Genomic DNA, 13,639 nt, shown 5'->3' on the forward strand with positions numbered 1-13,639 from the left:
GAGTGGGATGAACAACATACAAACATTTATAAACAAGCTTGCATGAATTGTTTCAGTGGTAGTGAATGGATATTGCCCGGTAATGAATTCCAGACTTCAACTGTTCATGGAAAACAACTGTGTTAATTTAAAGGAATCAGTGTGGGCAAAAAAGGTTGAGGTATTTAGAGCATGGTGATTCCTCGTACATGAGGGTTTGGAAAAAGTCAAATAGTTATCTAGAGAGGAGAGGCAAGGAGAATTGATTAACATGTGAAAGAATTTTAGGCATTCAAGTTTGCGACGCTCTGCAAGAGGAGTGAGACCAAGTAGGGGAAAAGAGTTAGACAGCAAAAATTCCTTGTCATACCTCCTACAAACAAAACGCACTGCCTTTTTTTTACACTGATTATTGTTTTTTGACATCACAGTGTTTGTATGGATTCCATACAACGCAGCCATATTCTAGGATGGGGCGAATGAGGGTTTTATGTGTAAGAAGTTTAGTTTCTTGAGGAGCAAAACACAGCCAGCGTATGATGTAAGTAACCTAGTCTTTTAAAGGCCTTGTAACAGGTGACATCATGACCATGACAAATCATGTGTTAGTAGGATACTCAAATATCTGATTTTGAAGACCCTATGTAAAGTAATATTGTTAAAGGCATAAGCAAAGAAGGAACGGGATGAGCGTCATGCAAAGGACATGACAGTTTTGGAAAAGTTGTTATTCATTTGCCATGCTTTGGACCAGTTACAGAAGTCAGCAAAATAATTGTTATGGACAACATGATCAGTAGGAGATTTAATTGTATGTTATAAAACAATTATCTGCAAAAAGGCGTATTTTAACTGTGGTGTGCAGGGGGTGATCATTAATATACAGCAGGAATAAAAGAGGACACAATATTGAGCCTTGGAGAAACCCTGATGCACCGCTTCTTTAAATATATATATGACATTGTCAGTGACATACCTGTTAACATAAAACTGCACGCAGATGACTGTGTTATTTACTCCGAGGTAAAGTGCTCTAATGAGCAAATAACATTAAATGCCACATTTCAACACGTAATCTCTTGGTGTGACCCTTGGCAGATGCTTATAAACTATGAGAAAACCGTATTTATGCAAATGTCACATAAAAAGGAGCCCCTTGTGTTCCAATATCATTTAAACGATACATTTATCAGTGAGATGCAGCACTACAAGTATCTGGGGGTCTCAATTACCAATAATCTCTCCTGGAATAAACACATAGATTATGTTGTAGCCTGTGCTAACACTAGACTTTCCTTTCTAAGGCGAGCTCTCAAGTGCTCCACTCCTAGTGTTTGCTTGCTGGCATACAAATCCACAGTACTACCAATACTTGATTACGCAGTCATCATTTGGGATCCATTCACATTGACTAATATAAACTAGATTGACAACTCACAAAAAAGGTTGCCAGTTTCGTTTAGAATTGTTACAGTCGAACATCTGTAAGTACACTGCTAATGAGAGCAAATCTACCGCCCATAAGTGAAAGAAATAGAGTTTCTCGTCTAAAACTTTTATATCTATTATTTAACCAACACTACAGTATAGACTTTACCAATTATTATTTCTCTTCAGTTTATGCCACAAGGCAACGTCCCAATCTCCCTATTGCACCCTTTCAATCACGCAATAATTGTTTTAAAAATTCGTTTTTTTCCTAGGGCTATCAGAGACTGAAACAGTCTGACTAATGATATTGTTCTACAACCATCTCAAGGGAGACTGAGGGGCTCGATATTTGTTAATCATGACCATATAAAGCCTACAGGCAATGACGCCAATGAAAACAAAGGTTGATTAGTTGTGGCTGAAATCGAAATGTAGAAAATAATGAGGAAAATAAAGTGCACAAAAAGATCACTTGTCATCACGGGAACCAAACACACAACCTTCGCATTACGCTTGTGTAGCACTACCAATTGTGCTACGGCAATGTCCATTGATTCAGCCACCATCTTGGGTATTTATGTGTACTAGATCTAGACCTGGGAGTGTTATTCAGAGCCATGGTGGGCAAATTAAATACTTTTTTTTGCCCAAAGACATCACATCACACAGGACCTAAGGAACAGACACGTGGCTAATAAATCCTCGTATGCTACCTACGGCATCGAAGTTGCCAGATTCGAGACCCTCGCTATGAATGCACACGGGAAATTGGGGGGAGGAGTTTTGGCTTGCCCCTCCACTCAAAAACTAGTTGGTACGCCACTAAATTAGAACCGTGATTTGCTTCAAACTGCTTTGTAGCAACATGTTTTATCCAATTCATAGAGTTTCTAAATAAATACCCTAGAGGGAAATGTGGCACTAGTGTCTACGGGGGTTCTCATGAGCGTTGCCTCAACCTACATGGGAATGATGGTAAGTACAGGCTTCGGATTGACTTCGATCTTTAGACTAGTGGCGTTTGCTTGCGGCGCAATAAACAAAGCTATACTCAAATATTATCGCGTAAAATCTAATTTTATTTCTGCAATATGTTACATAATGTACAACACGTTACATAAACTTTGTATGACTTTGAGATGGAAGCACGGTTTACTCTGGTTTGTCACCAGGAGACACCAGGGTATGCCTACTTGTGTGATTCTGTTCCCGATTTAATGCCAAAGAATAATTATTTATTTATTTTTGCAACAGTAATAACAACTGTGCATGTACTTATATAAAGATACACATCAGGTATTTCTGGAAATAAAAATGTTGTATTGTGAGAAAGTGTTGCGCCCTTGAGCGGAATGCTACAAGTGTCGTCTGCTACGACGCCTGCTCGCTGCAAACGCTAGACTTTTCTCGCAAACAACAGGCACTTGCGAAGTGTCTCGCTCTTTCGAAAGGCTGCGTCAGCTGTCACAATTGCTGAACGTCTTCAAGAACTTTTAAGCACATCTGCTGCAGTGGCCTCGGGCGCTAGTGGCCTCCTACAAGTATTTCGCCATCATATTTTATGTTGACGTACCGCTTCCGAAGCGTTATGGCGTGGCTTTGCATTTACCCATTTTGTGACACTAGACTACAGCCAGGAAGCAGCAACCTTTCCTACCACAAGTAAGTTTGTGTTCTCGAAGTCTTAAAACACGCATTTCAATGAGCACATAAACGAGCAATGCACAATGAAGCATTCAATAAAATTTTATTGTCAAGCCACTAGAAGTACAACTGTCTATCTCTTGTATCAGTAGTACCTTTTTTTTCCTATTCTGAAGTTTCATAAAGCACGTAACGCTACAGTGCCAACCTAACACACTTAACAAACCAAGATCCAAATGCTCAAAACATATTCTTTCAACGTTTACGACGCCGTCACTTTCTTGTCAGGGCTTCAACGCCACACCCCGACACAAACATCATCCCAGTCGCTGGCCCAGCGCGCTATCGCCACTTCGGGCAACAGAACAAAGGCAAAGAGCTTTGCGCTGCACTGTCCCACTGCAGGTTATAGCAATTGCGCTTGGAGCGAAACCAAAACTGCCAAAAAAATACTTGTAGACTAGTTCGCCAGTCAATAGAATGCCAATCTGAAGCCTGTACTTCCCATCATTCCCATGATGGTTGAATGATCGCAGCGCCAGATTTCCCTCTAGGTATACTAATATGAAACTCTATCATCCTATTGGTAATGATTTTGCATATAACAACAGTGCCGTTACCCCATGGATGTGGCTAATGCGGAACACTTCAGCATTCATGTCATGAATGATGAATATTGTGCTGAATACTCCTATTGGCATTGCTGACGCACACGTTAATACAGTAACTGCAGCCCAGAGTTGGTGGTACGTTACCAAACCAATCAGGCTTCTAGTCCAACTCTTTTCAAGCACATCAGTCTGGATCAGCACAATCATGTTCATATACGCTCCTTTCCGTTTGTGTTTCCGCGTTGAACATGTTATATTTCTGGCTTTGTGACGTAAAGTCACAGCCACCCTGCGGCCTCAATATTTGTGGCGAGACCTCTGCTAGCACGGTTCAAGTGCATTTGCAATGCAGTAACTCACGGTTTGCACTGCAGCTTTGTATTAAAGGGACTCCATTTATTTCAACTACTTTATGGTCCCTTTTCAGTATTCGACAAAAGTGGTAACAAATTTGCAATCTGGCCCATGGGCGCCTCAAACATCTTTGAACCGAATGTCCTTGGACTGAAATACAATGTGTGCACTGCTAGTGTGTTCCTTGCAAACGAAGCACCTCGCTTGAAGCTCTCGCATTTACATTTGGGCATCTTCTCAGTGATTGGGACAACGGCATTAGTTGCTTCATAATCACATCGTGCTTTTGGCATGGAAAACCCCATAATTTAATTTTTAGTTAACGGCGTTAGCACCGAAAAATGTTCTCGCAGCCATATAGCTGACGACTGTATGGAACACCTTCAGGCAGTCTCTCATCTGATGGTTGCAGAGCACGCCAGCTGCAGTGTGCCAGCCTGGTGACTGCGATGCCAGGTCGGTGCTTCAGGCTGCTATAGATTCACGAGATAGCTCAAGCAGGTTGGCACCGCTAACGTTGTTTGTGTTCCGATTTGTGTCCATCATCAGGTCTTCTTGAGGTTTAGCCGGAGTTTGTTCTGTGATTGGCGGTCACCTAGACGAGCAAGTGCATTGTTGTGTGTGGCGAGGAGCACGTCAATTGCATAGAGCAGAGTGTAGGACGCTGGTCGTTGTAGGTGGTGCATGATGGCATGAACAGAAACAACCGCACTGACAGGGCGGAACTTTGGTACAACCTGGCCAAGGTGTGTAGTGGCCTGCAGTGGTGCTTCCCACTAGACTCTTCGTGTGCTCCAGCAGCAGTTAGACATTTCACACAATGTCTGGACAGCATGAGGCAGCTGATTCCTCACTGTCAACCTAGATGCTACAGGGAAGCCCTTCTGGGTAACAAAGCTATACATTGTACTCCTTTGGAGAACTTAAAGGAATGCAACACAAGCATTCTGCTCGGCAGCCGCTTCCGGCCAGTAATGTTTGCACGTCTGTTTCCCATTATTATTTCTTTACTCATAACAAGGAATGTGCAAATGATGCGTGGGAACTTCTTTTAATTTACTTCGCTAACTTACAGTAAACAATACATACTGTGCAATGGAGCTGAAATCACTAAATCAAAGAAATTTGTACAATTTTCATTACATTGTTACATCAGGGTTTCTATGCAAACTTTTTTTCCATAATGCCACCAGTTTCCTCAATTTTTTTATGACTGCTTCATCGCCAACAGCTTTTGTTATTGCAATTCTCACTGCTCATTTATTATTTTCCGTTTTCTACTAATGTCGCACTGTTCCCATTTTTCAGTTCCAGATAGGCATGGCCACAGAAAGAGCCTACACGAGGCTTGAGGCATGCTTTTGTCCTCCATGCAATGCATCATTCATAGCGCTGTGAGGAAAAGAAATGACAGAGGCAGCAAAACATTTGTATCCACATGCGAGAGAGGTTGCCTGAAGCCCTAACAAGTGCCAAGCTCTAAACAAGACTCATTAGAGCTGTCCCCATCTAATCATTTACTGGGATGACAACAACAGCCAAAAACAGCGCAATTCCGGCATTGAAAAAGGCAACAGTCATTACTGCAGCTGCCTAACATTGTGCCAACATTTGAAAAACCCAGGAGGGCCAGACTTCCAGTACGTTTCCACTGACTGCACTCACAAAATACTGTTTTGTGAAATTGGCACTATCTATTAGTGCATCATCCCCACCAAAATGATCAGGCTACTTCCACTTGTTTGTGGTGGCCAGCAGACAAAAGGAAATGACTGAACAAGAGACCAGTCATTGGCATTTAGTGAAAAAAGACCTGGACTAGTGAGGCTCGTCATTGGCGTGGAAAAAATGCCTGGTCAAGCATCGGAAGCCTCGTCACGTCCGTGTTTGATCTGTTTGCACTGAAAGTAACGCTCAAGCAATATTTGTTACTGGCACCGAAAGCAAAGCTGCTTCCTAAATGCCCAAAAAGGTACACCTAATTTTGGCATTGGTCTCGCTGTTACATGCACATTTTCTTTCAAGTTTCTGCAAATAAAGTTTGAAGTTTATTTTTACAATGAGCTTGAAATGTGGAGGTTGTCATATGGTCAGACAAAGTAGTGACAGACGTTTTAATATGGTTGTGTTGCCCCCAAGGTAACACTGGATAATAACTATGCTCGACTACATTCTTGTGCTTCACAAAGAGCAACTCATAGCATTAGCATGACATACCTGGCCCCGAGATCCTCTCGGTCGATGCTGGTGGCAAGGACCGGTGGCAAGTTATGCAGCTCTGTGCTGGGGTCAATGTCAGCAGCCACACCACCAGACATGCTGTCAGCCCCGGCTAGTTGCTCCAGGCATTGTCTGCAGTAGGTGCCCAATAGAGCTTTCACTGCTGCTGGCTGTTGCGCCTTTCTCATTGACTGTTCTGTCACAACTGTAAGTAATCACTTTCAAGGATTGACATTCGGGCCAGTAAGTACACAGTTGAAGGGAAAAAAAACAGTCACAAAAGACAAGAAAAGATGTTCACACCACAATGACTGGACTATTAACTGAGCTTCATTAGATACGGCATTCGTTACATTGTTGAACAATGGGTAACAGCCACATTCATTGCAATGGTGAGGTAAGTTTGCACCGTCATCGGACCCCAGGGAGGAGTGGTGCTCACGCAGCCAGTTATTAATACATCGACCGGTTTGGCTTATGCAAACTCTCTCGCATGTGAGAGGGAACTTGTACACCACCCATATGACACATGCCGTGAAACGGTTTTCGTGCTGCATTGTGCAATCTTGGTTCTTTGCTCTGCCTCGAGAAATGTGCGAGCGCAGACCCGAAAGCTTGCAAGGAGCAGAAAACACTGAACTTACTCCCTGCTTGGCCGCAGCCTTTTTGATGTTGTGGCTCACTTCATGCACATACGGCATGACTGAGTTTCCTACGTTCAGTTGCCCCAACATCTGCCAGCTTCGTACATTCTTTCTTAAGTTTCTGAAGCAGCGATTCAGCCACTGTTTCCAAAAGGGGCTGAGAGAACCCTGTGTCTTCCAAACGTTTGCATTGTATGTTAAAGCTAGTTCTTATGGCGTGGTAAAGGCTTTTTTTTAGTGCATTATGGAAACAATTTATTGCAATTCCTCTTTTAACAATCTTTGAGTGTGCAGAACCAAATGGTAACAGAGCTTTCTTGCTTCTAGGTGAAAACATCCAGCATAAATGGCCGTCGTCAAAGAATGTTAGTTGCAGTTCTAGGAACCTAATAATACATTTAGTACCTTCAGAGCTTTTACCTAACCACACTCTGCCCGAAGCAGTAGACAATGTTTTGACTGCTTTTAAAGCTTCTACACGCACCCTTAATTTCACTCATGAACTTCCTAGCAATCATTCTATTATGTTCCTAGAACTGCAACTAACATTTTTTGACGACAGCCATTTATGCTAGATGTTTTCACCTAGAAGCAAGAAAGCTCTGTCGCCATTCGGTTCTGCACTCTCAAAGATTGTTAAAAGAAGGACTGCAATGAATTGTTTCCGCAATGCACTCGAAAAAAGCTGTCACCATGCCATAAAAAGTAGCTTTGACATACAATTCCAATGTTTGGAAGCCACAGAGTTCCCTCAGCCCCTTTTGATAGTGGCTGAATCGCTGTTTCAGACGCTTAAGAAATAATGTACGAATCTGGCAGATGTTGGGGCAACTGAACATAGGAAACTCGAAGTCATGCCATATGTGCATAAAGTGAGCCACAACATTAAAAAGGTTGCGGCCAAGCAGGGAGTAAGTTTAGTGTTTTCTGCTCTTTGCAAGCTTTCGGGTCTGTGCTCGCGCATTTCTCGAGGCAGGGCAAGGAACCAAGTTTGCACAATACAGCACGAAAACCGTTTCATGGCATGTGTCGCACAGGTGGTGTATAAGTTCCCTCTCGCATGCGAGAGAGTTTACATAGGCCTAACCGGTCGATGTACTAATGACCAGCTGCATGAGCACCACTCCTCCGTGGGGTCTGATGACGGTGCAAACTTGCCTTGCCATTGCAATAAATGTGGCTGTTACCCATTGTTCAGCAATGTAACGATTCTTGGTAGAGGTCAGGGAAAAGAAGAGCGAGAAAATCCTGGAAGCATACTATATCAGGTTATTAGGTGATGACTGCATTAGTACCACATCAGTGCGCTTACTTGAAAAAGAATTTGCTTTTTTTAGGTCGGTCACGATAGATGTGATATCTTGTCTTTTCAATGCTCTGTGATTAGTGATGCTGTTGTTGCGCATGCTCTGCTGGCCTCGCTGGGACTATGCCGTTTCTAATAAAGCTCAGTTGATAGTCCAGTAATTCTGGTGTGAACATCTCTTCTTGTCCTTCATCTTTTGTGACTGTTTTTTTCCCCCTTCACTTTCAAGGGCAAGCTGCTGTTTTGCATTTGGGAGGAAATCTTATTCATCGGTACATTCTTTTTGCTCCTACTTAGCATGGGCATATGCAATCCTGCACTATTTCAAGAGGTCAACTACCAATCACAATGTCTTATTCCCTATTGCACATTACACCAACCCTCAGGCTTTGCCAGTTTAATTCATCAATAGTTTGTTGCCAGCGTCACCAATGTTGTATCCGATATCCTTCTGTTCCACTTGTCACAGTAGCTGTAGAGATGACCTACATGTTGCTAGCACTTCACTATACAATGCCTCCATTACCACAAACATCTTTGACTAGTGAAGCACAGTCAACCAAACAAGTCTGCAAAAGGGTCTCCCTGGTTTAATCTTGTGCCGATACATTCTGCCTGGAGTGAGCAGGGTTCAGTGGAAAGAAATGGTCTCCTCTTATCAGGCAAGTGGAGGAGTGTGTAGAGTAATATAATTGCACAGAAAAGCAGAAACAGTGAAACACTAAGTGCAAGGTGACATTGACAAGATCACACAGCGGTGTTCAACATGGCATATGAACCTTAACATAAAGAAAATGGTGCAGATGTGTTTAACTAAAGAGAAAAGGAAAGAATTTTAGTTTAATTATAACATTAATGGTACACAACTGTTGACTGTGTCAGAATTTAAATATTTGGGAATGTATCTCACGACTGATTTATCTTGGACACGTCACATTGATTACATCACTGCCAAAGCATCTCGGGTTGTAGGTTTTATGAAAAGAAATGCAAAAAAATTTCCATTCAAAGCGAAGGCTCAACTCTATCTTTCCAGTATCCGGTCAACACTTGAATATGCCAGCACGGTTTGGGATCCTTGGACACGAGTGAACATAGCCAAACTGGAAAGAGTACAGAGTAAGGCTGTACGATTTGTATTTAAAAATCACACGAAATTTTAGTGTGACAGAGGCCAAAAAAGAAAATTGTTTTTGCTACAAAAACAATATTTAATTCGTAGATTAAAACTGTTCCATAATATCTTTCCTTCAAGAACAGGTATCAACAACACGAACTACTTACATATATGCCTGACTACGTGTCTATGAGAGTTGATCACAAACTCAAAGCGAACGAAACTTTATGTAAAACTAACGTGTTTACCAAGTCCTTTTTCCCCAATGCAACTCGAGACTGGAATCGGTTACCAAGTGATATTGTGAAAACAACTTCAAATGAAATGTTTGTACAGTCGCTTCATGATGTAATATTGTTACGTGTGGAAAGACAGAGACGAACGAGGCTATTTACAGGCTATTTACACTGGAGCCAGACAGCCAGGCCAACACTCGCTTGCGCCAAGGCACAGACCAATTTCATTGTCGTTCTCGCGGCAGCTCGTCTCTTGAGCATCTCTCAATAATATCGTAATACTACCCCCCCCGGTGGCAAAAGCGCCGTCACAGTGCTGGTAAATATGCAAGGCGCGTGGAGAGTTGTAGGGCTTGAGTCGGGCGACGTGGACAATGTCACTGGTTGTCACAGCAGAGGACGTAGTGGGCATGGCTAGAACGATTTCATAGGTGACATCGGTCACTTGGCGGAGCACGCGATATGGACCTGTGTAACAGGAAAGCAGTTTCTCACAAAGGCCAACTTTACACAATGGTGACCAAAGCAACACGACGGTGCTGGGCACCAAATGGACATCACAGTGACGGAGGTCGTAGGTCGTAGCGTTGCTTCTGTTTGTCCTGAGACACTTGTAGATGAGCGCGTGCAAGTTGGCGAGCATGGTCAGCACAGGCGATTGCATCATGGGCATAATGGCTAGTTGAAGCTGTGGCAGACCAAAGCCCAGCGTCCAGTGGTAGTGTCAGTTCTCGGCCATACAAGAGGTAAAACGGGGAAAAGCCTGCAGTTTTGAGAGGGGAAGAGCTGTACGCAAAGGTAATGTAAGGTAGAGCCAGGCCCCAGTCACGGTGGTCGTCTGAAACGTATTTCAATAGCATGTCTGTAAGGGTGCGGTTCAAGCGCTCAGTGAGGCTGTTCATTTGAGGGTGGTAGGAGGTGGTAAATTTATGCTGTATTGAGCAGCCATACATGATGTCGTCAATGACTTTGGCCAAAAACCTACGGCCACAGTCTGTTAGCCATTGACGCAGAGCACCATGCATGAAAATGATATCATGTAGGAGGAAGTCCGCAACATCAGTTGCGCAGCCAGTCGGAAGAGCGCGGGTTACGGCGTAGCGAGTCGCGTAGTCTGCCACGACTGCAACCCATTTGTTTCTTGATGTAGATTCCGGAAATGGGCCAAGAAGGTCTAAGCCGACTATGGAAGGGCTTGGCAGGGATGTCGAGTGGCTGCAGGTAACCAGCGGGGAGCTGGCAAGGCTTCTTGCGTCGTTGGCAAAGTTCACAAGAGCTGACGTAACGTCGTATGTACACCACGGAATATGAAAATTCTTGTAGCCTCAAAGCCCATCGACCAAGCCAACCTGTAGGATCTTTAGCAATGAAAGCCAGCAGAGAGCATGATGGTCAGTGACTACGGAAAAAGGGCGACCATAAAGATAAGGACGGAACTTCGCAACCACCCAGACAAAAGCAAGGCATTCTTGTTCCGTAATGGAATACTTGCTCTCCGATGGTGCTAGGAGGCGGCTTGCGTAAGCAATAACGTGATCCTGGCCACACTGATGCTGGGCTAAGGTGGCACCTACGCCACAACAGCTAGCATTTGTACGCAATTCTGTAGGGGCATCAGGGTCGAAGTGGGCGAGAATGAATGGTGAGGTTAGAAGAGTGACGAGATGAGAGAAGGCGGCGGCTTCTGAAGTACCCCACGAGAATTGTATGGCTTTCTTCAAAAGATTAGTGAGGGGTCTAGCAATTGCCGCAAGATCTTGAATGAAATGACGAAAGTGCAAGCATAGCCCTACAAAACTTTGAACGTCTGCGGCTGTCTTCAGAACTGGAAAGTCTCGGACAGCGCAAGTTTTGTCGGGATCAGGCTGTACTACGGAAGCGTCAATGAGATGGCCCAGAAAAGTAATTTGGCGGTGGCCAAAACGACATTTGGACAAGTTAAGTTGCAGCTTTGCCTTTTGAAATACATCAAGTATGGTTGTTAGACGCTCAAGGTGAGTGTGGAACGTTGGTGAGAAGACGATGACGTCGTCGAGGTAGCAGAGGCATATGGACTATTTGAAGCTTTGGAGCAAGGAGTCCATCATACGCTCAAAGTCCATCAGGTGTGATGAACGCGGTTTTTTCTCTGTTCATATTGTCAACAGTAATCTGCTAGTATCCAGAACGAAGATCAATAGAAGAGAAATAGCTGGAACCGTGCAGGCAGTCAAGGGCGTCGCCTATACGTGGGAGCAGGTAGACGTCTTTCTTAGAAATGTTGTTCAGATGACGGTAGTCTACACAGAAGTGCCACGTGCCATCCTTCTTCTTAACCAACACCACAGGTCACGCCCAGGGACTCGAAGAAGGCTCAATGATATTTTTATCTTGCATTTTGTTCACTTCACTTTGAATTACTCGGCGTTCCGACGCAGAAACTCGATACAGTCGTCGGTGAATAGGCGTAGCATCGCCACTAAGGATCCAATGCTTGACCGCGAGCGTCCGGCCAAAAGGGCGATCGTCGAAGTTGGAAATATCTTGGTAGGACAATAATACTTGGCATAGGTCTTCAGCCTGCACAGAGGACAGGTCCGTCGCAACAATTTTCTTTATGTTGAGATCGGCGACAGAGGCTGGCGCAGGGGGCCTGCTGAGCTCGCAAGATCCATCAGTCGATAACACTGCCACGTGATGGTCACTGAGACAATCAATGTTGGCAAGGCAAATACCTTGCGGTAGGATTTGCTTTGCCAATCTAAAGTTAAAGATAGGCATGTGAGTGCAGTTTGCAGTAATAGTAAGTACAATGTGAGGCACGGTAACGTCACACTGTAGTGGAATGTCGGGCAAAGGAGTGACGAGGTACTCGCCATGAGGAAGTGGTGGGGAAGACAACAGTTCAATATAGGCTATCGACTTTGGCGGCAAGCGAAGAAAACCGGTGGGGCGTAAGCAGCACTGGGGTGCGTCAGAAGGTTGTGAGAATCAGCAACTCAAGGCAAAGGGTACTGGCAGAGCAGTCAATAAGAGCAGAATGCACGGAGAGAAAGCCAAGGCCAAGAATTAGGCCGTGGGACCAATGAACAATCACGGTGAAGAGGACAGGAGTGTGGCGGCCGGCGATGCTGACACGTGCCGTACACATGCCAATGATAGGCACAGTACCGCCATCCGCAACGCGGACGACGCATGCCTACGCTGGGGTGAGGAGCTTGTTGAGTCGTCATCGGAAGGCAGCACTCATAATAGAAAGATGGCGCCTGTATCGATGAGTGCAGTGACAGGATAGCCGTCAATATCAAGAAGGTTTTGGTTCGTAGGTAACGTGAGCAGAGGATTTGAGGGCAAGGCTCCAGAAGCTGCAGTGCCTAGTTTTCTGGCTGGATCTGGGAGGCAATAGGCGGCGAAGAGAAGCGACGAGGTTGGGGCGAACGAGACTGATGGCGTCAAGGTGAGGGCGAGCGGCTGTAGCAAAGGTTAGGAGCAGGGGCATCAGCAGCAGTGGGTTCATGGTGGGTGGTATTGGGAACAGAAGGTCCAAAGGTGCGGGAATAAGTGGCAGCATATGTCTGAGGAGGTGGTGGCCATCGGTTGCGGCAGTGACGAGCGACGTGGCCGAAGCGCCAGCAGTGGAAGCAGATCGGCCTGTCAACAGGGGTACGCCATTCGGACTGGTTGCGCCAAGATGTGGCAGAAAAGGACTGCCGGTCACGAGGAGGGCCGCTAGAGAACTGGAGAACACTGGGTTGAGACGTTGAACACACGGAGTTCAGACCCATGTTCTCAAATTCCTGTCTGACAACGGCCTGAATCATCGCAATCGTGGTTGCTGGCAGATCGGGAGACATCGCGGAGAAAACTGGCGAACAGGCGGCCTCGAGCTCGCGGCGAACAATATGGGTTACGTCGTCAGAGGTGGTGGTCTGACGCGGTCGAACCTCACATGTCGACGTAGCAGAAGTGTTGGGTAGCCGCGTGATGTGGTGTGTGATACAGCGGCTCTTAGCTTGTTCAAAGTGACGGCATTCTTTTATGATGGCGTCGATAGTCGAGACATTGCCGAAAACAAGCAAATTGAAAGCGTTGTCGGCGATGCCTTTTAGCACATGTGC

General features: G+C 44.9%; 1 protein-coding gene across 8 annotated transcripts in view; it reads right to left on the reverse strand.

Moving 5' to 3' along the window:
* Positions 1–13,639, reverse strand: part of LOC135921907 (mitogen-activated protein kinase kinase kinase 13-like) — a 548,581-nt gene that overhangs the window by 500,557 nt on the left and 34,385 nt on the right. For 5 of the 8 annotated variants that reach the window (XM_065456319.2, XM_070531441.1, XM_065456318.1 and 2 more), the window contains one exon: positions 6,237–6,371. In XM_065456319.2, coding sequence (XP_065312391.1) covers positions 6,237–6,337 — 101 coding nt within the window. In that variant the 5' untranslated portion in view covers positions 6,338–6,371. Of the gene's footprint in view, positions 1–6,236; positions 6,392–13,639 lie in introns of those variants that run through there. The other 3 variants (XM_070531445.1, XM_070531444.1, XM_070531443.1) reach the window with 1 other exon arrangement.

Source organism: Dermacentor albipictus, chromosome 1 (assembly GCF_038994185.2).
Source record: "Dermacentor albipictus isolate Rhodes 1998 colony chromosome 1, USDA_Dalb.pri_finalv2, whole genome shotgun sequence".
Lineage (NCBI taxonomy): Eukaryota > Metazoa > Arthropoda > Arachnida > Ixodida > Ixodidae > Dermacentor > Dermacentor albipictus.